Source organism: Stenella coeruleoalba (assembly GCF_951394435.1).
Source record: "Stenella coeruleoalba genome assembly, chromosome: 5".
NCBI classification, from domain to species: Eukaryota; Metazoa; Chordata; class Mammalia; order Artiodactyla; family Delphinidae; genus Stenella; species Stenella coeruleoalba.
The window spans coordinates 77,933,786-77,959,052 of NC_137150.1; the positions used below are offsets into that span (position 1 = coordinate 77,933,786).

The 25,267-nt window shown below is 34.6% G+C and overlaps 1 protein-coding gene across 2 annotated transcripts in view; it reads right to left on the reverse strand.

Annotated features, from left to right (window-relative positions):
- The window catches only part of STXBP5L (syntaxin binding protein 5L), a 369,562-nt gene that overhangs the window by 126,870 nt on the left and 217,425 nt on the right, over positions 1-25,267 (reverse strand). For both annotated transcript variants that reach the window (XM_079922719.1, XM_079922720.1), the window contains 4 exons: positions 15,887-15,927; positions 11,986-12,203; positions 9,683-9,855; positions 6,625-6,750 (listed from right to left, as the gene is read on the reverse strand). In XM_079922719.1, coding sequence (XP_079778845.1) covers positions 6,625-6,750; positions 9,683-9,855; positions 11,986-12,203; positions 15,887-15,927 — 558 coding nt within the window. The remainder of the gene's footprint in view (positions 1-6,624; positions 6,751-9,682; positions 9,856-11,985; positions 12,204-15,886; positions 15,928-25,267) is intronic.

Consider the following 25,267-nt stretch of genomic DNA (forward strand, 5'->3'; position numbering starts at 1 on the left):
TTTTCAAGTAGAGCAGTCTTCTAATTCTGTTTTTCTTTAATACTGTCTCAGCTAGTTGTGGCCCTTTGCATTTCTCTGTACGTTTTAGAAGGGAAAATATCAGCTGAAATTTATATTGGTATTCTGGTATATCTATAGATCAATTTGTGAAAAATTGTCATCTTTACACTACTGCTGAATTTTTCATTCCATGGTTTAGGTTCTTAAATTTATCTTAAGTTTTATAGTTTTCTGGGTAGAAGTCTTAAATATCTTTTATTAGATTTATTCCTAGATCTTTTATTATTTTTATTTTATTGTAGATGAAATCTTTATACAATTTTAGTTTCTAACTATTTTGTAAGTATATGAAAATATAGTCTATTTTTTACCTGGACTCTGTATCCAGTAACCTTGTTAAACTCAATTACTAATTCTAATAATTTATCTGCTAAATGATTTTTTTTACATTTCCTTTGTTTCCAATCCATACGACTGATTTATTTACCTTTCTCAGTACAATGAAAATAGAAGTGGTCACAGCAGTCATCCTTGTCTTGTTTTTATCCCAGAGGTAAAGCTTTTAACATTTTTAAGTATGAATAATATTTGCTGCCATATATCACACTAAAGAAATTCCCTTCTTGTTTCAGTTAGTTGTTAGTAAATGTTTATTTTGCTTTTCTCATCTATGGCTTAATCATTATGGTTTTCTACGGTATCCTATTAATGTGATGATTTACACTGATTCATTTCAAATGTTGAATAAACCTTGCATTCCTGGTATAAAACCAAACTCGATTATGATATTTTTATTGCTATATTTATTTATAGTTTGGCTGGGATTTTTGTATCTATGTTCATGCATGATATGGACTTATAATTTTCACTTTTTGTAATGCTTTTTTCAAATTTTTATTTTTTAATTTTAAAAAATTTTAAATTCAACTATAGTTGATTTATAGTATTGTGTTAGTTTCAGCATGGTAATTTGGGTTTTTTGTAGATTATATTCCATTATAGGTTATTACAAGATACTGCGTATAATTCCATGTGGTATACAGTAAAAACCTTGTGCTTATCTATTTTATGTATAGTAGTTGTGTTTGTTAACCCCATTCTCCTAATTTGTCCCTCCCCTCTTCCCTCTACCCTTTGGCAACCACACATTTGTTTTCTATGTATGTGAGTCTGTTTCTGTTTTGTATATAGATTCGTGTGTATATTTTTTAGATTCTACAATACAAGTGATATCATATAGTATTTGTCTTTCTCTGACTTATTTCACAAAGCATAATATTCTTTAGGCCCATCCATGTTGCTGCAAATGGCAATATTTCATTCATTTTTTATGTCTGAGTAATATTCCATGGTATATATGTACCACATCTTCTTAAGCCAATCATCTATTGATGGGCATTTGGGTTGCTTCCATGTCTTGGCTATTGTAAATAGTGCTGCTATGAACATTGATTGGTGTGCATGTATCTTTTCAAATTAGAGTTTTCATTTTTTCTGGATATATACCCAGTAGTAGAATTGCTTATCATATGGTAGTTCTACTTTTAGCTTTTTAAGAAACCTCCATTCTATTTTCCATAGCAGCTGCACCAATTTACATTCTCTCCAACACTGTACAAGGGTTCTCTTTTCTCCACATCCTCTCCAACATTTATTATTTGTAGACCTTTTGATGACAGCCATTCTGATTAGTGTGAGGTGATAACTCATTGTGGTTTTGATTTGCATTTCTCTAATAATCAACGATGTTGAGCATCTTTTCACATGCCTGTTAGCTATCTGTACATCTTCTTTAGAAAAATGTTTATTTAGGTCTTCTGCCCATTTTTTAAATTGGATTCTTTGTGTGTGTGTGTGTGTGTGTGTGTGTGTGTGTGTGTGTGTGTGTGTGTGTGTTTGATATTGAGTTGTATGAGCTGTTTGTATATTTTGGATATTAACCCCTTGTTGGAGGCACAGTTTGCAAATATTTTCTCCTATTCCATAGGTTGTCTTTTCATTTTATTGATGGTTTCCTTTGCTGTGCAAAAGCTTTTACATTTGCATTGATTTCTTTTGCCTTGGGAGACTAATCAAAGAAAATATTGCTACATTTTATGTCAAAGAATGTTTTGCCTATGTTCTCTTCTAGGAGTTTTGGTGTCATGTCTTACATTCAGGTTTTTAAACTATTTTAAGTTTATTTTTGTATATGGTGTGAGGGAATGTTCTAATTTCATTGTTTTATATGCAGTTGTCCAGCTTTCCCAACACCACTTGTTGAAGAAACGGTCTTTTCTCTATTGTATATTCCTGCCTCCTTTGTCATAGATTAATTGACCATAGGTGTGTAGGTTTATTCTGGGCTCTCTATTCTGTTCCATTGTTCTATATGTCTATTTTTGTGCCAATACCACACTGTTGTTTTTTTTTTTTTTTTGCGGTACGCGGGCTTCTCACTGTTGTGGCCTCTCCCGTTGCAAAGCACAGGCTCCAGACACACAGGCTCAGTGGCCATGGCTCATGCGCCCAGCCGCTCCGTGGCATGTGGGATCTTCCCGGACTGGGGCACAAACCCGTGTCTCCTGCATCGGCAGGCGGACTCTCAACCACTGCGCCACCAGGGAAGCCCTACCACACTGTTTTGATCACAGTCGATTTGTAGTATAGTATAGAATCTGGAAGGGTATGCCTTGTTTTTTCCCCCCAGGATTGCTTTGGCAATTATGGGTCTTTTCTGGTTCCATATAAATCTGTAGATTGCTTTGGGTAGTATGGCCATTTTAACAATATTAATTCTTCCAATCCAAGAGCATGGGATACATTTCTGTTTCTTTGAATAATCTTCAATTTCCTACATCAATGTTTTATACTTTCAGCATATAGGTATTTCACCTCTTCAGTTAAGTTTATTCCTAGGGTTTTTTTTTTTGTTTTTTGGATGCAATTTTACATGGGATTTTAAAAAATTTCTCTTTCTGATATTTCATTATTAGTGTATAGAAATGCAGCAAATTTCTGCATATTAATCTTGTATCCTGTGACCTTGCTAGATACATTTATTAGTTCTAATAGTTTTGGGGTGAAGACTTTAGGGTTCTCTATACAGAGTATCATGTCACCTGTAAATAGTGACAGTTTTACCTCTCCCCTTCCAACTTGGATACCTTTTATTTCTTTCTCTTGCCTGATGGCTGTGGCTAGAACTTCCAATACTATGTTGAACAGAAGTGGTGAGAGTGGGTATCCTTGTCTTCTTCCTGAATTTAATAGGAAAATTTTTAGCTTTTAACCATTGAGTATTATGTGAGTTGTGGGTTTGTCATAAATGGCCTTTATGATGTTGAGATATGTTCCCTCTATACCCACTTTGATGAGAGTTTTTATCATAAATGGATATTGAATTTTGTCAAATGCTCTTTCTTTGTCTACTGAGATGATCACATGGTTTTTGTCTTTCCTTTTGTTAATGTGGTGTATCATATTGATTGAGTTGTGTATGTTGAACCATCCATCCTTGTGACTCTGGAATGAATTCAACTCAATCATGTTGTATGATCCTTTTTACGTATTGTTGGATTTGGTTTGCTAATATTTTGTCAAGGATTTTTGCATCTATATTCATCAGTGATATTGGCCTATAATTTTCTTGTCTTGTAGTATATTTGTCTGGTTTTGGTGTCAGGGTGATGGTGGCTTCATAGAATGAATTTGGGAGTGTTCCCTCTTCTTCAATTTTCTGGAATAGTTTGAGAAGGACAGGTATAAGTCCTTCTTTGTAATTTTGGTAGAATTCCCCACTGAAGCCATCCAGTCCTTGACTTCTGTGCAGGGAGGTTGTTTTGTTTGTTTGTTTTTGTTTTTTTAATTACAGATTCTACTTCACTTCTAGTGATCAGTCTGTTCAAATTATCTGTTTCTTCTTGATTCAGTTTTGGCAGGCAGTTCTATCTACAGCCAAAGGGGCTTGTCTCCTCTGTGTAGGGCCCCAGGACTGGGAATTCCAGTCTGTGGCTTGACCTACTCAGCCCCCAGGGTAAGGGTCCACAGGTGCAGACCTTCTCAACCTTTCAGCTCCCTACCCAGGGTGGAGGTCCCAACCCTATGACTTTTTTCCATCCTACCCTGTTACATGGAAATCTTTCTTGCAGCTTTAGTTGTATAGGAATTCTTCTGACAGTTTCCAGTTCCATGAGACTTGTTCCACATGTAGGTGAATTTTTGAGTTGTTTGTGGGGGGTGATGAGTTCCACATCCTCCTACTCTGCCATCTTGATCCAATCCCTTTTCAAGTTTTGACATCAGGTTATGTTGGCCTCATAAAATGAGAGGAATATGATTTTTTTCTTTCACAATTCTCAGAAAGAGGAATAAGTTCTCAGAAAGAAAATAAGTACTGTTGTTACTTATTTCCTAAAACTTTGGTGGAATATACATGGATAGCCAATTGAACTGGAGTTTTTTGGCAGTTGAGAGTATCTATGAGGCAGGCGTCGAAGCTTTCTCATACAAGTGTAGGTTCTTCAGAGGCTTTGTAATGACTGTCAACCCCACAGTAACTTTATAAGGGAAATATGCTCTCTACCTGACTTACTTATTCCAACAACCTTCAGCTCCTGAACCTGGCAATACACCTTCATAGCTCTTAATTTTGGCAGTGCCTTGCCTTTGTAGGTCAGTCTCTAAGTAGGGAACCCTGAAAATGGCTTGAGCTCAGCCAACTTCAGTGATAACTACCCGGGTTAAAAGATAAGCATATCTTCTTGCCATATCAAACAATGGGATTATCAGCTGTCCCCACACTCCCTTCCTTTCCTCCCCTCATCCATGGACTGTTCCTGCCAGCTTTCCTACCAAAGAATTTTTCAGCCAAGAAGCAAGCTCCCAATATCATATTCACATACATCTACCCCCGCCCCAAATTCTAGGAACACAGGTTTTCTTCAGGTATTCACCCTTTCAGCTGGCTTCAAGGAGTTCTCTTAGAGCTCATGAGACTTAGCTTAGGGGCAGACTGGGAAGTATAGAAATAGAGCCAAATATATATATATTTTAATGTATTATTTGATAAAAGATGATTCCAAATTTAGAGGGGAAAGATGAAATATCCAGGAAGTGGTATTGGCATAACTCTTAGTCATCAGGTAAGAAATAAAGTTTAATCCCTATTTCATACCTCATACCTAAATAAACTCTAGATAAAGACTTAAATATATTAAAGAAACAATGATATAGGACAATATTCTTCATTATTTTGAAGTGAAAAAGGCTTTTCTAAGTATGACACAAAATCCAGAGCCATAAAAGAAAAAAATAGAATTTAAAAATTAAATTAAAAATTTTTAAATTTTTGCATGGAAAAAACCATCCTAAACAAAGTCATAAAAGAAACAAAAGAAAGGAAACTATCTATAGGTTACATCACAGAGAAAGCTAACTTACTTACTATGTAAATATTTTTCACAAATCTAAAAGACAACAACTCTGCCAAAAAATGGACAAAGAATAGAAACAGAAATGTCACAATAGAGAAAAAGATGTCCAATTTCACTTAAGATACAAGGGAAGTGTTAGTATTACAATAATATACTCCCTTTTACTTAAAATGACAGGGATTAAAAGTTTGGTTATATACTATTGTTAGAAAGGTTGTAGGGAATCAGGTATTCTCAAACATTGCTGGTGGGAGTAGAATTTGGTACAACTTCTATGCAGGGCAACAACCTAGGAATAAGGATTAATTAGAACTAAATTAGCTTTTAAAGGGAATACAATCCAACTTTCAAAGACAGGATGTCTGACTGGATTATGCTGTTCTGCACTTTCTACTGACTCTCAGTTTAGCCTGTCAGAGGAAATGAAAAATACTTTTTGGAGAATGATAACATCATTTAGAACCTCAAATTATCTCTATAATATTCTCTATTATATATATATATATATATATATATATATATATATATATGGGAGTATATAATGTTCATATAATTTTGAATTAAAAAAAACAAAACGGAAACAAAATCAAAAAGCAAACGTAGGTTACATGAAGACAATATAATGTGACCAAAAACCAAGACAAATGCTAAGCTAGAAACCAGTTATGGAGTTATCAAACACATATTTAAAGTAACTATATTCGACATGTTCAAGGAAATAAAAGACAAGAGTGATAATTTAAGAAGGTAACAGAAAGCTTTAAAAAGAACCAAATGGAAGGTCTAGAACTAAAAAATAACTGAAATTGAACTCCATGAGTCAATCTACCATTAGATTAGACAGCACTGAAGAATTAGTGAACTTTTAAAGACAAGTCAGAAGAAAGTATCCAAAATGAAACACAAGGAGGGAAAGGATAGAAAAGACAAAGCAAACAAACAAACATGTATGAGTGTATTAACATCCTAACAACCTCCCAACAACATTAAAAGTGGGGATACTATTAAAGTTTGACATCAAGAAAGAACACAGAATCACAGTTTATATTTAAATTATTATTTTTCTTAGTACCATTTTCAATCTAATAAAAATCCAGGTAAGGGCTTCTTTCCATTTTTAGGATTTCACTTAAGTATTTTAAAAGAAACATTTAAATATATCAAACATATCAGATAAACAGTACACATTAGAAGACTATTAACTACTTACATTCCATATGCCGAGCTTACAGCAAGGCTAGTAATCTGTTGTGGAGGTTCACCATCCACCCAGACCAACTGAATAACAAGTTCTGCTTGATACCCTGGAGGCATCCGCACTGGTCGTGTCTTAACACTAGAAAACAGAAAAAGTAATTGCATCATATACAGTTCAAATACGTATGTTCATGCTTATTTTCAGAATTTACAACAAATCTTCCTACAGAAATATACAACACCAGGCATTGAGGACATTATGCAGGTAGGCAGTATCTTCTCTAGCTGTCTCAAAATAAACCAAGACACTTGTGATTTCTTAGCCTTTCCTTTAAGTAGTTTTTCAGTCAGATCCACAACTTCACCTGGCTTTCATCAGTTCCTTTTTCTCTTGTGATAGTAGTATTTTTAATTATTTTTATTATTTATTTTTCTTACATAATATTTGTTACATATATGTAAGTTATAATGCATAACAATAAAAACTATGACCATTAATCTACCACCCAACTTAAGAGTTCAACATATTCAAAAGCTGAATTCCTGCTTTCTCTATGAATTTGCTCCACTTGCATCCTTCTCTATTCCAGCTGATAGCAGCTCTTATCCTTCTAGTTATTGAGTTTAAAAACCTTAAAGTAATCCTTGACTAATATTCTTATACCGTGCATCTCATATCTCACATCCAACCAATTATCAAATGTATTGGTGCTACCTTCAAAATATATGCAGAAGCTGACCACTTTTTATAATACTTTAGTACTGCTACCATCCTAGTTACAGTTGACAAATAAAAATATGGGATATCCATTTAAATCTGAATTTCAAATAAACAATAAATAATGGGTTTATTTTGTTTATTTTGTTTTTTTTTTTTTTTACTGTATTTCCCATGTAATATTTGGGATATACTGATACTAAAAATGTTCATTGTTTCTCTGAAATTCAAATTAGTGTATCCTGTTCTGTTTTGTTTTCTTCTGTTTTGCTGAATCTGCCAGACCTTAACATTATCTCTAGGTAGGTGCAATAGCCTCCTTATTGGTCTCCCATCTTTTACCTTTCCCTTCCATCCCCAAATCTACCTTCACCATAGTGACCAAAGTGACCAGTTTAAAATTTAAGTCTGATCATATCACTTCTGTATTTAAAACCCTATAATCATCCCCATTTAATTAGGAATAAAAGTCAAGGTCCTTACAATGGCCTATAATTTGCCCTCTATTACCCATCTGACTTCATCTCCTACTACCTGTCCTCTACTGCCCACCATCCTTTCCTTGTTCTAGCTACACTGACCTCCTTATATGCCAGGCACTTTAAGACCTTTGCTTTAGCTGTTCCTGCTGCCTGGAATACTTTTCTACCAGATATTCTTCAGATAACTCCCTCATCTACATTTGGTTTAAGTCTCATCCTCCTAATGAGGCCTATGATGACCTCATACAAAGTCAAAAGAAAATCAGATAATTGCACAAACATGTGTATATTGATAAGAATTGTAATATTGCTAAAAATGAAGAGCTGGCAGTATTGAAAGGCTTATTTATTAGCTTATATATATGGATATCTAAATCCAGCAAAGGAAAGTCATTTAGGGATGGATGCCAACATATAATTTAGTAAAGCATAGATTATATGCAACTCAAGAACCACTTGTAATATACTGTAACTCAAAGAATAATATACTTCTGCTGCTTGGTCCTTTGGAGCTTATATACATAGAGGATTATACTGAATCCCCTTGGTTCTCTTGATAATCCTTAAGATTGTCACTACTACTTTACAAGTCTGCATTAAATGCTACAACACATGGTATTATTTACTTCATCTCCACTATCAGATTTCTGCTGATTTTACTGGTTTTTCTCTTTTATCCCTATCTTTTATATTTTTTAAATTTTATAGAAAAATACTCAGGTCATTGCAGGACCCACTTTAGTGATGGGTCTTCTTAGCTAATAAATCTATAGTGCTTTCTTAAGCTTTGTTTAATTTTTTGTTCTCTTTCTGTCTTTCATTTTAATATAAATCAATTAAGTGAAGCAAAGTGATATGAAGGAAAAATTAAATGTGTAAAATTATAACATTATGAAAGTTTTCCATTTGCTAAAGTTTAATGATTTTGTTTCCCCTTCATAGATTTTCCTCTCAGTAATGCCTACTTATACTTCCTTTTTTAATTTCACAAGAAAAATTTGGGGTGCGGGGCAGAAGCAATGATTACAAAAGTACAGCAACTGCTAACTGTATGGTAAGCTTATTTTTCTCCTGAAACCTCATCTTTAAATTTCCCATAAGTGTTTTTATAGGAAATGAGGAAACTAGTTATCCACAGTTTCTTGAGTAGCAGACTCAGATAGTTTCATATGAGGCTCAGAGAAATTCCTTGCTTAGGCTAAATTCTCCAACCAGCTAATACTAGAAACATTTGGTTTGACGATGTAGAAGCAGTAAGTGGTAACTTAAGGAAACTGCATTCTTTTGTACCCTATTACCAGAAAGCATAAAAACAAGATAAACATCACTATAGGCTTGATTAACTTTAAGTTTTATTTGAGCATGACACTAAATTTGTTTAGATATACTGAGACAATGCAGTTTATTACAAAATAGTATCAGTTGAAAAAAGAGAAAGAAATATTATGCAATATCCTAGTAACCATGAGAGAAAAAAAGCCTTTTTTCTGACATAGTATTCTTGTAGTAAACTTGGTTTAACTTTTGGATTACAAGAAGGCTGAAGACGTTCCCTAAAAATACTTTATCAGTTGAGAAGTACCAGGCAAGTGGCAAGTTTCTGCTCTGCCAAACGTTTTCCCATTCTATCAAAGCTATGTTTTCTTTAGGGTCGGTCAGGGAAGGAAATATATTAATTAGTAATGAAGAATGGAAATATTGTGCCCTCTTCATAGATATTCCAAAAAAAGAAGACAAAGGTACCCCTTGGTGGACTGTAGACCACTTGACAACAACTTAATAAAAGAGGAGGATGATTTTATTTGGTACAGTTTCAATGAATTATACAATTAACATGTAAAATTGTTTTAAAATTTGGTAGCAACTCTTACTTGAGGCATGGGATACTATCCTTCGTTACTCCTTCACTAGCCACAGTGTTAGTGCTCCCAGAAAGACTCCTTGAAGAAGGAAGCTGGGATGAGAGATCAGGAAATGGAGGACTTGTGTCTGGTTCTGGCGTAATAATATCTTCAATATCACACTGAAGTCGTACCTCTAATGACTTAAAAAAAGAAAAATCAAGTTTTGATTTAACCTAGATTTTCATAACAATCACATTAAAATATCTGGTACTCTTTCAGTAATTATTCATTATTTTTTTCAGATTAATTAGTTCAATTCATAGTAAAGTTGAGATACCCCAAACTGAATTAAATAATAAATTATATAGAATATTCAGTGGCATTCACAAAAAAATGTAAATTAAAAAAATAAATAAATTTATTTATTTTTGGCTGTGTTGGGTCTTCGTTGCTGTGCACGGCTTTCTCTAGTTGTGGCGAGCAGGGGCTACTCTTCATTGTGGTGTGCGGGCTTCTCACTGCGGTGGCTTCTCTTGTTGCAGAGCATGGGCTCTAGGCACGTGGGCTTCAGCAGTTGTGTGGCACACGGGCTCAGTAGTTATGGCACATGGGCTTAGTTGCTCTGCGGCATGTGGGATCTTCCTGGACCAGGGCTTGTACCCATGTTCCCTGCATTGGCAGGCGGATTCTTAACCACTGCGCCACCAGGGAAGTCCTTAAAATGTTTTTTAATTCTTCAGAATTATAAGAAAATACCTACCAGTGGAGATAAATTTTCTGTATAATAAATATTCCTTAAGATAAAGTATAAATTACAATTCCATATATGATAAAATAAAAGGAGAAACTGGTCATGGTTATTCCAATGAAAGAAACTAAATTGGATGTGTGTGTCTGTAAAAACACACACACACGCAACACACAAATTGTTATTTGTACAAAGCTTCTTAGCTTTAAAAAACCTTCATTCAATCTTGACTTTGAATTACTTCAGTATAAATTTTCCAAAATAAATTCCATATTTTTGTTTGTTTCATTAGTTTAGCTCTTATATAATTTCATTAGCTTGGTCAGAATTGCTTAATGAAAAACATATGATAATTTATACTGGAATAAAAAGGTGATCCACACCCTTCTTTTTTAAAGCTGAAAATATTTTTAAATTACTTTATGACTGCATTCAATGCTCAAATAAAATCTATTTTATAACATAAACATTCACTTTTCAATGTAAAAATAAGCATTTTTGAGATTATAAACAATTGCTTACAAAAAGTGTAATTATGGAGTAGTGAATACAGCAATATTATCAAAATGATTGTCATAATTATCTTAAAACTTAAAACCTCTGGTGACAATAACAATTACCAATTATTGAGTGCTTACTAAGACACTCTGCTAATGACTTTATATAATCATCACAAGAACTCTATGAAAGTGGCATTACAATTTCTAGTTTATGATTATTTTCTGTTTTTCTATTTTATTTACACAGGAAGTTATATGAGTGATGAAGTTGAGACTTACCCAGACTGTACTACTGACTAATGGGCCTTGTGACTTGTTCAGAATCACACAGATATTCATTGGTAAAGCCAGAATTAAAAGCTAGGCTCATCTGACTCCAAAGCCTGGGTTTTAACTAATATATACTTTAAGGGCAATGTTTAATTTTAGCCGTTGAGGTAAAAACAGTTATACATAGGCCTTTAATAGATAATCTTTATTTTCTGATAAAATGGTAAAATGGACTGGGTAGAGAAGACCCATTATCTATAGGTGCCTTAAGTTAGATTTAATTTATCCCATGAGAGCATCATTATTTTGAATAATTAAATTATTTCATCAGTTTAAAAATTAAGATTACGTAAGGCAGGCCCATAATTATTTCCACCCTACAAATATGTTGCTATTTAAAAAATCATTCAAAGTAATCTTATTGTAGTTGAGAAATAATCATTTATGGCAATTAGTTGGCAAAAAGATAAATTTTTAAAAAATTTAATAAAGATATAGAACAAAGCTTGCATTAATTTGACATTTATATATAAAATAAATCAGTAACTATCTATATAAAACCTATAGGCACAATCTATCCTATTTAATAATACTAAATTTTGATAGAGAACTGTTTTTGTCATTTTAAGCCAAATTTTTTTTTAATATGTTATAATAAGTAACAAGAACAATTAAAAATTCTATGAATTGGATTACTGGCCACATACTGTACTCTTGGTGGCTTAAAACCATACCAAGCACTAGTTAAGATCTATGATAACTGTTTTCTTTTAATAACTCTAAGTGTGAAAGTTAAATTTTAAATGACTTACCACTATTTCTGTTGTAATTTCATGTCTGCTGAATTTATAAATTATGACATATGCAGAGACTCCTGATACACAGAATATTCTGCTCTCTGGACACCAGTGGATCATCTGAATGGCATATGGATCTTCCTCTACAATTTCACATGTTTGTTTTCCTTCTCCTACCTTCTGTTTTTCAAACACTTTTGAAGTTTTTAGCTTGTACAGCATCTGCAGTGTTACTATAAGATATTGAATCATAGTTATCTTCTAATTTGAACTTAATTCATAGATGTTGTCGAAGCCTTTTAAATATACATATTAAATCACAAAAGTAAAACCCAACTGAACAAAATAAACTACATTTTAACAAGGAATCATTCAATGTCATGCTCTCATATCAGTACCATTTAGCTGGAGGAAGACTATAGGGAAAAAATAAACATTTATTGAACATATACTACATACCAAAGAACATGTAGGACCTTTGTATGCATTGTCTCATGAGCTCCTCAGAAAAGTCCTGCGAAGTGAGTATTTTTATCCTTGTTTATTGACAAAAATACTTGGGTTCAGAAACTTTTAAATGAAACTACTGAGCCTACTTCTCTCTTAAGGGGGACTCCTCAATACTATTTCACAATTTTTTCCTTTGATTGTTAGATGAGAGGTTGATGCTATTCTTCGAGGGTTTATTCCTCTCAACAGATTTTTAGACACTCCTTCAGATGAGAAACATTTGTAATTTACCAGTACCAGTTAGTAATATTGGGAGTCCAATGATCTGGACTCTTTTAGAAAGAATCTTTTCTGAGTAGCTCTGTGTTAGGAAATGGTCAGTTGTAATTGCTAAAAAAGTCTGGTTTTGTGAATTGTTTTGGGGAATATTTATTTGGGGGAATATTAGTTCCATTTTAGAACCTGATGATAACTCCGCTATATAAAAGCTCTGATTCTACAAAGGATCCTTGAGAAACATTCTAAAACTCTAGGAGTTCCTGCCAAAAGTGCATAATCTGGACCTAATCATGAGAAACATTAGTCAAACACAAATTGGAAGAGATTCTACAAAATAACTGGCTTGAACTCCTAAAAATGTCAATTTCAAATACTCAGCAACCATTCCAGACTAAAGAAAACGCAACAGATACGATAACTAAATCCAACAAATAATCCTAGATTTTCTTTTATTATGAGAGATATTATTGGAACAACTGGCTAAAACTGAGTCAGATGTGGAAGTTAGATAATAGTATTGTATTAATATTAAGCTCCTGATTTTGATAACTATAATTCGATTATATAGAAGAATGCCCTTGTTTGTAGGACGTATACACTGAAGTATTTAGGGGGGCATGTACTGTTAGAGGAGCATGATGTTTGCAACTTACTCTCAAATGATTATAAAAAGCTATATATATATGTATATATGTATGTGTGTGTGTGTGTGTGTGTGTGTGTGTGTGTGTGAAAATGGAGGGAAGAGAGGAAGACTAAAGGGTGGGGGAGGACAGGAGGGAGGGGGAGGGAGGAAGCGGGGAGGGAAGGGAAGAGAGAGAGAGGGAGCAAGCAAGTGCTAGATTGAGAGGAGGGCGGGTGAAGGGAACACATGCATACATAGATATTTGGGGAATCTGGCTGAAGGCTATACAACAGTTCATAGTATGTTTTTATGATTTTTCTGTAAGCCTGATGTGACATGGAAATATTAAAGAATATTGCAGACATAATTATTTAACTTTGAGTTAATCAACAGAGATTATCCTTAGTAGGCCTGACAGAATCAGGTGAGCCCTTTAAAAGAGGGATCAGGGCCTTCCCTGAAGTTAGAGAGACACTCCCTTGCTGGCCTTGAAGAAACAAATCACGAGTTTTAAAGCTGCAAGAAAATGAATTCTGCCAACAACCACAAAAGCTTGGAACAGAACTCTGAGCTGCAGGTGAAACTGCAGTCCTAGCCAACACCTCAACTGCAGTCTCTGAGACCCTGAGCAAAGAACTCAGCTAACCTGAACCAGATTCATGACACACGGAAACTGTGAGACAGTATATGGGTTTTGTTTTAAATTGCTAAATTGTGGTAATTTAATACTCAGCAACTGAAGATGTATACAGTTGACCCTTGAAGAGTATGGGTTTGAAATGCATTGGTCCACTTATTCTCAGATAATTTTCAATAGTAAATTCTACAGTATTACACAATCTGAGGTTGATAGAATCCTCAGATGCTGAACCACAGATACAGAGAAATAGTGTATAGTGAGGGCCAACTATAAATTATGCCCCAACTATAAGTTATGCTCAGATTGTGTAGAGGGTTGGCACAATCTGACTGACTCCCATGTTGTTCAAGGTCAACGGTACACATATTAACATAAACTCAACTTTCAAATTCGGTATAACCTCATTTCCTGTACTGGACCTTATCCCACAAAATTGGCAAATTAAGTGATATTTCTCCAATGACATCCATCGATTTGGAGATATGCCCTTATAATTGATTACAGTAAAAATATTAAACATGCTGCAAACCTCTGCAACATATGTTCTGAATGTAATAAAATATTTTATTTAAAATTAACTTCTTAAAATATTATCGTGCATGCTTAAGGCTGGTATGCACTTCAGTCATTAGAGTGTTAAAGTGTCTTCTCACATTTTAGAAGCTAAGGAGTGACTCTGAGGTGGTGGAAAACGAGCAAAGATGTTTGCTCGTTGTAATTGTAACTATACAATTAACTGTGTTCGTGGAACAAACTCAGATTTACATGAAAAGGTTCATAAAAATAAAAAATCTGTTGTCCCTTGGAATTTCCCCCTGAACAATTGATCTTTATTGTGTGAGGTCAGAAAGGGCCCTCAGATTTCATGGCTTTAAATCTTTTAATCATTTCCTCTTGCTGATGCTTTGCTCCACTGCTAAAGGACTCTAGATTGCAGACGAAGATTATCACTAATGTTCAACCTTCTTCCCTCTGCTTTTCTGTTTATCAGTCTTTCTCAGTTCACTTCTATAGCTTCAAGTATCACTTCTATGCTGCTTCTTAATTAGTTACCATTCTTGACTGTTCTCCCTACCTGATAGACAGTTTTACTTGAATTTCCTGGTGTTCCAACAAAATCCAAACTTCCAGAACTCTTCTGTATCCTTATTTCCAAAGAGTTATCTCTATCTTGATGGTTACTCAGAAACTTAGAGACATTACTCACTTCTTCTCCTCCTAGTCCTGACTATCAAAATCTTAACTATCTCCCAAAACTCACATTAAATGTCACCCCACCAAACTACCCTTCCTGGATCTACCTGGTTCAAATAAATCTCCCATTTCCGATAAAAAATAGAATTTGGGTTGTACTACATTTAGAGTTCTTATCATATTGTTTGCCCTGTAAGTTCTCTGAAGGGTATGTATGGGTATAATCAAGTCTTAAATCTTTGCATGCCCTTCAACATTGAACAGAGTACCTGTAGTCCTTAAATTATGTAATTCTCAAGATTTCAAAAGAAGTTTTACATTTATCAAATTATTTCTTTTGATTCTCACGGACTTGGTAGACAAGTGGCAAAGAAAAGTGAAGACTAGTGGGATAAAAGCACTTTTCTAAGAGTGAGGAGGTGAAGGAAATTCCTTGAAAAGAGTTAGTCTGACAAAGTTTGGTACTTTTTCCAATGTACATTACCTCATAAATATAATAGGTTGCTGATAAAGAGTGATTTCAGTTGTGTCTGTTTATATCATAAAAGTACAGTAGAGATAATACTTTAGACTGATTCAATAATATAGGAAATGCATTTTTGTAACACAGCCATATGTGTATGCTAAATATGTATCAAAAATATTAACTGTCCAAACTAAAAAGTGGTCAATGGCTATGAGTAAATATTAACTGTTTTCTGTAATATAAGGAGAAACTTAAAACTTACTTGCAGAAGCATCCCAAAACTTTATCGATCCATCTGCATGACTAGATAAGAAATAAATTAGCATTAAGTATGGTAAATAAAAATCATAATTGTTCTAAATGTATAAAAACTTGAATTACTATTAAAATTTGGTTTAAAAATACCATTTCAATGAAAACTAATGTATGCTAAACCATTTCTAAGCTTAAAACAATGGTTTATTTTTTAAATACCACACAAGAATCTAAATTTTAGAAAAAGACAATAATTATTTAGATTTATTGTAAGAATATTTTATATGTAATAACAATGAAAACTGATCTGTGAAGAATGAACAGTATAATTTTATATAAAATTGTTTTCACTGAATAGAGACCTGAGTTAGATTACATTAAAATAATTTTGAAATGAATATCATAGCGGAATTAAAGTTGAGCATAAAAATGTAAAAAGCAAATCCTTAAACCTATCTAGAGTTGTATCATTATTTGATAATAGGTATAATGGTAATTCTATAAGAAATCGTCTACAAATAATCGCCATTTCCCCAATGACTAATGATGTTGAGCATCTTTTCATTAACCATTTGTATATCTTTTTTTGAAAAAAATCTATACAAATCCTTTGCCCACTTTTAAAAAATTGGTATATTTGTCTTTTTGTTTTTGAGCTGTAAGGGTTCTTTATATATCCTGAATACTAAACCCTTATCAGATATATGATTTTTAAAAGTTTCTTCCATTCACTGTTACCTTTTCACCTGATAGTGAAGACCATTTTATCTATTTTTTTCTTTGTTGCTTATGCTTTTTCCCCTTTTTCTTCAGTACATTTATTAAATGCATAATTGCATGAAGCCTGAGCTGTGTATGGGCCGTTAAAGGGTTGAGTGCATAGCTAAAACTAGGAAAACTGCTGCCCCTTTCTCATGTTGGCAGAGCAGCTACTGCTCATAGTTGGGCCAGGTCTATGGCCTGCAAAGGAGTGGGTAAATATCCCACAGCAAGATTCTGCTGAACTGGAATGGAGCCAGGAGTGAGGGCACTGAGCCACCCTCCCAAGGAAGTGATCTTACAGCCTATTCTTCCTGGTGTCCAAGCTCTTTTGCTCTGAAGACAGATGGGGAGCTTACAGGCTCTCTTCTGGCTGGGATGAAGCAGGTAGATAATAGAAAAGAAAGCCAGAGAGACTGGGGAAGGGAGACAGGAGTTGCTTTTTATTGACTTGGTCATGGGTTCCATAGAGGAGCCCCTTGGTGTTTAGGAGCATTTTTCTGCTTCCTTTTTTTTCCCCTGAAAATTCTCCTGCTGTCTGAGCTGCCATGCTAGTAATCCAGCATCCATTTCCTATAATTTCTATGTTTTGGTGTAATATCTAAGAGCCACAGCCACAATCATATTCAGGAAATATTATCCCTGTTTTCTTGAGTTTTATAGTCTTAGCTGTAAATTTACATCTTTGACCACATCTGAGTTAATTTTTGTATATGCTAGGAGGTAATAAGGGTCCAACTTTATTCTTTAGCATGTGGATATTCAATTCTCCCAACACCATTTGTTGATGAGATTATTGTTTGCCCCATTAAATAGGCTTGACACCATTGTGAAAAACCAATTAGTCATAGATGTATGGTTTTATTTCTGGACTCCCAATTCCATTCCATTAAATTATAAATCTGATCTTATGTCAGTACCACACTGTTTTGATTACTGTAGCTGTGTAGGTAATTTTACAATTGAGAAGTGTAAGTCCTTCAATTTTGGTCTATTTTAAGATGATTTTGGCTATTTTGGGTCACTTGCCATCTCATATGAATTTTAGGATAAACTTTTTTCATTTCTGCAAAAAGATCATTGGGATTTTGATATGAATTGTAGTGAATCTGTATCACTTTGAGATACTGCCATCTTAATAATATTGCCTTCTAATTCATAAACATGGAATGATTCCACTTATTTGTGTATTAATTTTTTTCAGCAAAGTTTTATAGTTTCCAGTGCACAAGGCTTTTATCTCCTTGGTTAAATTTATTTATAAGTATTTTATTTTTTGATGCTATTGTAAATAAAATTGCTTTCTTAATTTTCTTTGCAGATTGTTCATTGTTAGTATATAGAAACACACTAACATATATATAAGATTATGTCATCTGCAAATAGATATAATTTTACTTCTTCCTTTCCATTGTGATGTCTTTTATTTAAAACTGCAACAACAGCAACACTCAGAAAACTAGGAGTAGAATAGAACTTCCTTAACCTGGTAAAGGGCATTTTTGCAAATGCCCTTTTATTTTTCTTGCAAATGCCCTTTTATTTTTCCTGCCTCACTCCTCTGGCTAGAATTTCTGGTTCAATAAGAAATAGAAGTAGCAAATGCAGAAATCTTTGTCTTGTTCCTGATCTCAGAGGGAAAGCTTTTAGTCTTTCACCATTGAATATGACGTTACCTGTGGGTTTTGCAAAAATGCCCTTTACCAGGTTAAGGAAGTTCCATTCTGCTCCTAGTTTTCTGCATGTTGCTGTTGTTGCAGTTTTAAATCGTGAAAGTGGTGTTTAATTTTGTCAAATGCTTTTTTTATGCGTGAGATGACTATGTGTTTTTTCCCCTTTATTCTATTAGTGTGGGTATTACATTGATTTTTATATGTTGAAACACTCTTGTATTCCTAGGATAAATCCCACTTGATCACAGTTTATAATCCTTTTAATATGCTGTAAGATTCAGTTTGCTAATATTTTGTTTAGTATACTTGAATCTATATTTATAAGGAATATTGTTGCAGTTTTCTTTTCATTCAGTGTCTTTGTCTAGTTTGGTATTAGAATGATGCCTCAGATAATGAGTTAGGACGTTTTCCCTTCTATTTTTTGGAAAAGTTTGAAAAGCATTTGGTGTTACCTATTTAAATGACTGATAGAATTCATCACAAAGCCATCTGGTCCTGGTCTTTCCTTTGATGGAAGGTTTCAATTACTGATTTAATCTCTTTACTCGTTATAAAACTGTTCAGATTATCTATTTCTTCTTGAGTCAGTTTTGATAGTTTGTGAATTTCTCAGAATTTATTCATTCATTTAGGTTATTTAATTTGTTGGCATAGAACTGTTTACAGTATTCTCTTATAATCCTTTTTATTTTTGTAAGATTGACAGTATTATACTCATTTTTCATTGTGATTTTAATAATTGTCCCCCATTTTTTTTCTTGAGTCACTCTAACTGAAGTTTTGTCAATTCTGTTGAAATTTTCAAAGAACAAACTTTTGGTTTCATTGAATTCCTTTATTGCTTTTCTATTCTCTGTTTTGTTTATCTCTGCTCGAATTTTTATTATTTCTTATATCTGCTGGTATCAGTTTTTCTTCTAGTTCCTCAAGGTGTAAAGATAGGTTATTGAACTTTCTTCTTCCTTTAATGTAGGTGATTACAGTTATAAATTCCCCTATGAGTACTGTTTTTGCTACATCTCCATGCTATTATTTTTCTTTTTATTTATATCAAAGTATTTTCTAATTTCCCTTGTGATTTCTCATTTGGTCTGTTGGTTGTTTAAGAGTGTGTTGCTTGATTTCCATAAATTTATGATTGTTCCATTTTGTTTCTTCTGTGTTTCTTGACAATCTTGTACATACCTTTAGCAACTTTATTATTTATTTCCATAAACCAACTTTGGCTTTGTAAATCTTTGCTATTGTACATTTTCTTTCTATTTCATTAATTTTTGTTCTTTTTTTTTTTTTTAACATCTTTATTGGAGTATAATTGCTTTACAATGGTATGTTAGTTTCAGCTTCACAACAAAATGAATCAGTTATATATATACATATATTCCCATATCTCTTCCCGCTTGCGTCTCCCTCCCTCCCACCCTTCCTATCCCACCCCTCCAGGCGGTCACAAAGCACCGAGCTGATCTCCCTGTGCTATGCGGCTGCTTCCCACTAGCTATCTACCTTACGTTTGGTAGTGTATATATGTCCATGCCTCTTTATCGCTTTGTCACCGTTTACACTTCCCCCTCCCCATAGCCTCAAGTCCATTCTCTAGTAAGTCTGTGTCTTTATTCCTGTTTCACCCCTAGGTTTTTCATGACATTTTTTTTTTTTAAATTCCATATATATGTGTTAGCATACGGTATTTGTCTCTCTCTTTCTGACTTACTTCACTCTGTATGACAGACTCTAGGTCTATCCAGCTCATTACAAATAGCTCAATTTCGTCTCTTTTTATGGCTGAGTAATATTCCATTGTATATATGTGCCACATCTTCTTTATCCATTCATCCGATGATGGACACTTAGGTTGTTTCCATCTCAGGGCTATTGTAAATAGAGCTGCAATGAACATTTTGGTACATGACTCTTTTTGAATTATGGTTTTCTCAGGGTATATGCCCAGTAGTGGGATTGCTGGGTCATATGGTAGTTCTATTTGTAGCTTTTTAAGGAACCTCCATACTGTTCTCCACAGTGGCTGTATCAATTTACATTCCCACCAACAGTGTAAGAGGGTTCCCTTTTCTCCACACCCTCTCCAGCATTTATTGTTTCTAGATTTTTTGATGATAGCCATTCTGACTGGTGTGAGATGATATCTCATTGTAGTTTTGATTTGCATTTCTCTCATGATTAGTGATGTTGAGCATTCTTTCATGTGTTTGTTGGCACTCTGTATATCTTCTATGGAGAAATGTCTATTTAGGTCTTCTGCCCATTTTTGGATTGGGTTGTTTGTTTTTTTGTTATTAAGCTGCATGAGCTGCTTATAAATTTTGGAGATCAATCCTTTGTCACTTGCTTCATTTGCAAATATTTTCTCCCATTCTGAGGGTTGTCTTTTGGTCTTCTTTATGGTTTCCTTTGCTGCGCAAAAGCTTTTAAGTTTCATTAGGTCCCATTTGTTTACTCTTGTTTTTATTTCCATTACTCTAGGAGGTGGGTCAGAAAGAATCTTGCTGTGATTTATGTCATAGAGTGTTCTGCCTATGTTTTCCTCTAAGAGTTTGATAGTTTCTGGCCTTACATTTAGGTCTTTAATCCATTTTGAGCTTATTTTGGTGTATGGTGTTCGGGAGTGATCTAACTTCATACTTTTACATGTAGCTGTCCAGTTTTCCCAGCACCACTTATTGAATAGGCTGTCCTTTCTCCACGGTACATTTCTGCCTCCTTTGTCAAAGATAAGGTGACCATATGTGCGTGGGTTTATCTCTGGGCTTTCTATCCTGTTCCATTGATCTATCTTTCTGTTTTTGTGCCAGTACCATACCGTTTTGATAACTGTAGCTTTGTAGTATAATCTGAAGTCTGGGAGCCTGATTCCTCCAGTTCCTTCTTTCGTTCTCAAGATTGCTTTGGCTATTCGGGGTCTTTTGTGTTTCCATACAAATTGCAAAATTTTTTGTTCTAGTTCTGTGAAAAATGCCAGTGGTAGTTTGATAGGGATTGCATTGAATCTATAGATTGCTTTCGGTAGTAGAGTCATTTTCACAATGTTGATTCTTCCAATCCAAGAACATGGTATATCTCTCCATCTATTTGTATCATCTTTAATTTCTTTCATCAGTGTCTTATAATTTTCTGCATACAGATCTTTTGTCTCCTTAGGTAGGTTTATTCCTAGATATTTTATTCTTTTTGTTGCAATGGTAAATGGGAGTGTTTTCTTGATTTCACTTTCAGATTTTTCATCATTAGTATATAGGAATGCCAGAGATTTCTGTGCATTAATTTTGTATCCTGCCACTTTACCAAATTCATTGATTAGCTCTAGTAGTTTTCTGGTAGCATCTTTAGGGTTCTCTATGTATAGGATCATGTCATCTGCAAACAGTGACAGCTTTACTTCTTCTTTTCCGATTTGGATTCCTTTTATTTCCTTTTCTTCTCTGATTGCTGTGGCTAAAACTTCCAAAACTATGTTGAATAAGAGTGGTGAGAGTGGGCAACCTTGTCTTGTTCCTGATCTTAGTGGAAATGCTTTCAGTTTTTCACCATTGAGGATGATGTTTGCTGTGGGCTTGTCATATATGGCCTTTATTATGTTGAGGAAAGTTCCCTCTATGCCTACTTTCTGCAGGGTTTTTATCATAAATGGGTGTTGAATTTTGTCAAAAGCTTTCTCTGCATCTATTGAGATGATCATATGGTTTTTCTCCTTCAGTTTGTTAATATGGTTTATCACATTGATAGATTTGCGTATATTGAAGAATCCTTGCATTCCTGGAATAAACCCCACTTGATCATGGTGTATGATCCTTTTAATGTGCTGTTGGATTCTATTTGCTAGTATTTTGTTGAGGATTTTTGCATCTATGTTCATCAGTGATATTGGCCTGTAGTTTTCTTTCTTTGTGACATCCTTGTCTGGTTTTGGTATCAAGGTGATGGTGGCCTCGTAGAAGGAGTTTGGGAGTGTTCCTCCCTCTGCTATATTTTGGAAGAGTTTGAGAAGGATAGGTGTTAGTTCTTCTCTAAATGTTTGATAGAATTCGCCTGTGAAGCCATCTGGTCCTGGGCTTTTCTTTGTTGGAAGATTTTTAATCACAGTTTCAATTTCAGTGCTTGTGATTGGTCTGTTCATATTTTCTATTTCTTCCTGATTCAGTCTTGGCAGGTTGTGCATTTCTAAGAATTTGTCCATTTCTTCCAGATTGTCCATTTTATTGGCATAGAGTTGCTTGTAGTAATCTCTCATGATCTCTTTTATTTCTGCAGTGTCAGTTGTTACCTCTCCTTTTTCATTTCTAATTCTATTGATTTCAGTCTTCTCCCTTTTTTTCTTAATGAGTCTGGCTAGTGGTTTATCTATTTTGTTTATCTTCTCAAAGAACCAGCTTTTAGTTTTATTGATCTTTGCTATTGTTTCCTTCATTTCTTTTTCATTTATTTCTGATCTGATTTTTATGATTTCTTTCCTTCTGCTAGCTTTGGGGTTTTTTTGTTCTTCTTTCTCTAATTGCTTGAGGTGCAAGGTTAGGTTGTTTATTCGAGATGTTTCCTGCTTCTTAAGGTGGGCTTGTATTGCTATAAACTTCCCCCTTAGAACTGCTTTTGCTGCATCCCACAGGTTTTGGGTCGTTGTGTCTCCATTGTCATTTGTTTCTAGGTATTTTTTGATTTCCTCTTTGATTTCTTCAGTGATCACTTCATTATTAAGTAGTGTATTGTTTAGCCTCCATGTGTTTGTATTTTTTACAGATCTTTTCCTGTAATTGATATCTAGTCTCATGGCGTTGTGGTCAGAAAAGATACTTGATACAATTTCAATTTTCTTAAATTTACCAAGGCTTGATTTGTGACCCAAGATATGATCTATCCTGGAGAATGTTCCGTGAGCACTTGAGAAAAATGTGTATTCTGTTGTTTTTGGATGGAATGTCCTATAAATATCAATTAACTCCATCTCGTTTAATGTATCATTTAAAGCTTGTGTTTCCTTATTTATTTTCATTTTGGATGATCTGTCCATTGGTGAAAGTGGGGTGTTAAAGTCCCCTACTATGAATGTGTTACTGTCGATTTCCCCTTTTATGGTTGTCAGTATTTGCCTTATGTATTGAGGTGCACCTATGTTGGGTGCATAAATATTTACAATTGTTATATCTTCCTCTTGGATCGATCCCTTGATCATTATGTAGTGTCCTTCTTTGTCTCTTCTAATAGTCTTTGTGTTAAAGTCTATTTTGTCTGATATGAGAATTGCTACTCCAGCTTTCTTTTGGTTTCCATTTGCATGAAATACCTTTTTCCATCCCCTTACTTTCAGTCTGTATGTGTCTCTAGGTCTGAAGTGGGTCTCTTGTAGACAGCAAATATATGGGTCTTGTTTTTGTATCCATTCAGCCAATCTGTGTCTTTTGGTGGGAGCATTTAGTCCATTTACATTTAAGGTAATTATCGATATGTGTGTTCCTATTCCCATTTTCTTAATTGTTTTGGGTTTGTTATTGTAGGTCCTTTCCTTCTTTGTGTTTCTTGCCTAGAGAATTTCCTTTAGCAGTTGTTGTAGAGCTGGTTTGGTGGTGCTGAACTCTCTCAGCTTTTGCTTGTCTGTAAAGGTTTTAATTTCTCCATCAAATCTGAATGAGATCCTTGCTGGGTAGAGTAATCTTGGTTGCAGGTTTTTCTCCTTCAACACTTTCAATATGTCCTGCCACTCCCTTCTGGCTTGCAGAGTTTCTGCTGAAAGATCAGCTGTTAACCTTATGGGGATTCCCTTGTGTGTTATTTGTTGTTTTTCCCTTGCTGCTTTTAATATGCTTTCTTTGTATTTAATTTTTGACAGTTTGATTAATATGTGTCTTGGCGTATTTCTCCTTGGATTTATCCTGTATGGGACTCTCTGTGCTTCCTGGACTTGATTAACGATTTCTTTTCCCATATTAGGGAAGTTTTCAACTATAATCTCTTCAAATATTTTCTCAGTCCCTTTCTTTTTCTCTTCTTCTTCTGGAACCCCTATAATTCGAATGTTGGTGCGTTTAATGTTGTCCCAGAGGTCTCTGAGACTGTCCTCAGTTCTTTTCATTCTTTTTTCTTTATTCTGCTCTGCAGTAGTTATTTCCACTATTTTATCTTCCAGGTCACTTATCCGTTCTTCTGCCTCAGTTATTCTGCTATTGATCCCATCTAGAGTACTTTTAATTTCATTTATTGTGTTGTTCATCGTTGCTTGCTTCATCTTTAGTTCTTCTAGGTCCTTGTTAACTGATTCTTGCAATTTGTCCATTCTATTGTCCATTCTATCTCCAAGATTTCGGATCAACCTTACTATCATTATTCTGAATTCTTTTTCAGGTAGACTGCCTATTTCCTCTTCATTTGTTAGGTCTGATGGGTTTTTATCTTGCTCCTTCATCTGTGGTGTGTTTTTCTGTCTTTTCATTTTGCTTATCTTACTGTGTTTGGGGTCTCCTTTTTTGCAGGCTGAAGGTTCGTAGTTCCTGTTGTTTTTTGTGTCTGTCCCCAGTGGCTAAGGTTGGTTCAGTGGGATGTGTAGGCTTCCTGGTGGAGGGTACTAGTGCCTGTGTTCTGGTGTATGAGGCTGGATCTTGTCATTCTGGTGGGCAGGTCCACGTCTGGTGGTGTGTTTTGGGGTGTCTGTAGACTTACTATGATTTTGGGCAGCCTCTCTGCTAATGGGTGGGGTTGTGTTCCTGTCTTGCTAGCTGTTTGGCATAGGATGTCCAGCACTGTAGCTTGCTGGTCGTTGAGTGAAGCTGGGTGCTGGCGTTGAGATGGAGATCTCTCGGAGATTTTTGCTGTTTGATATTATGTGCAGCTGGGGGGCCTCTTGTGGACCAGTGTCCTGAAGTTGGCTCTCCCACCTCAGAGGCACAGCACTGAGTCCTGGCTGCAGCACCAAGAGCCTTTCATCCACAGGGCTCCTTAATTTGGGA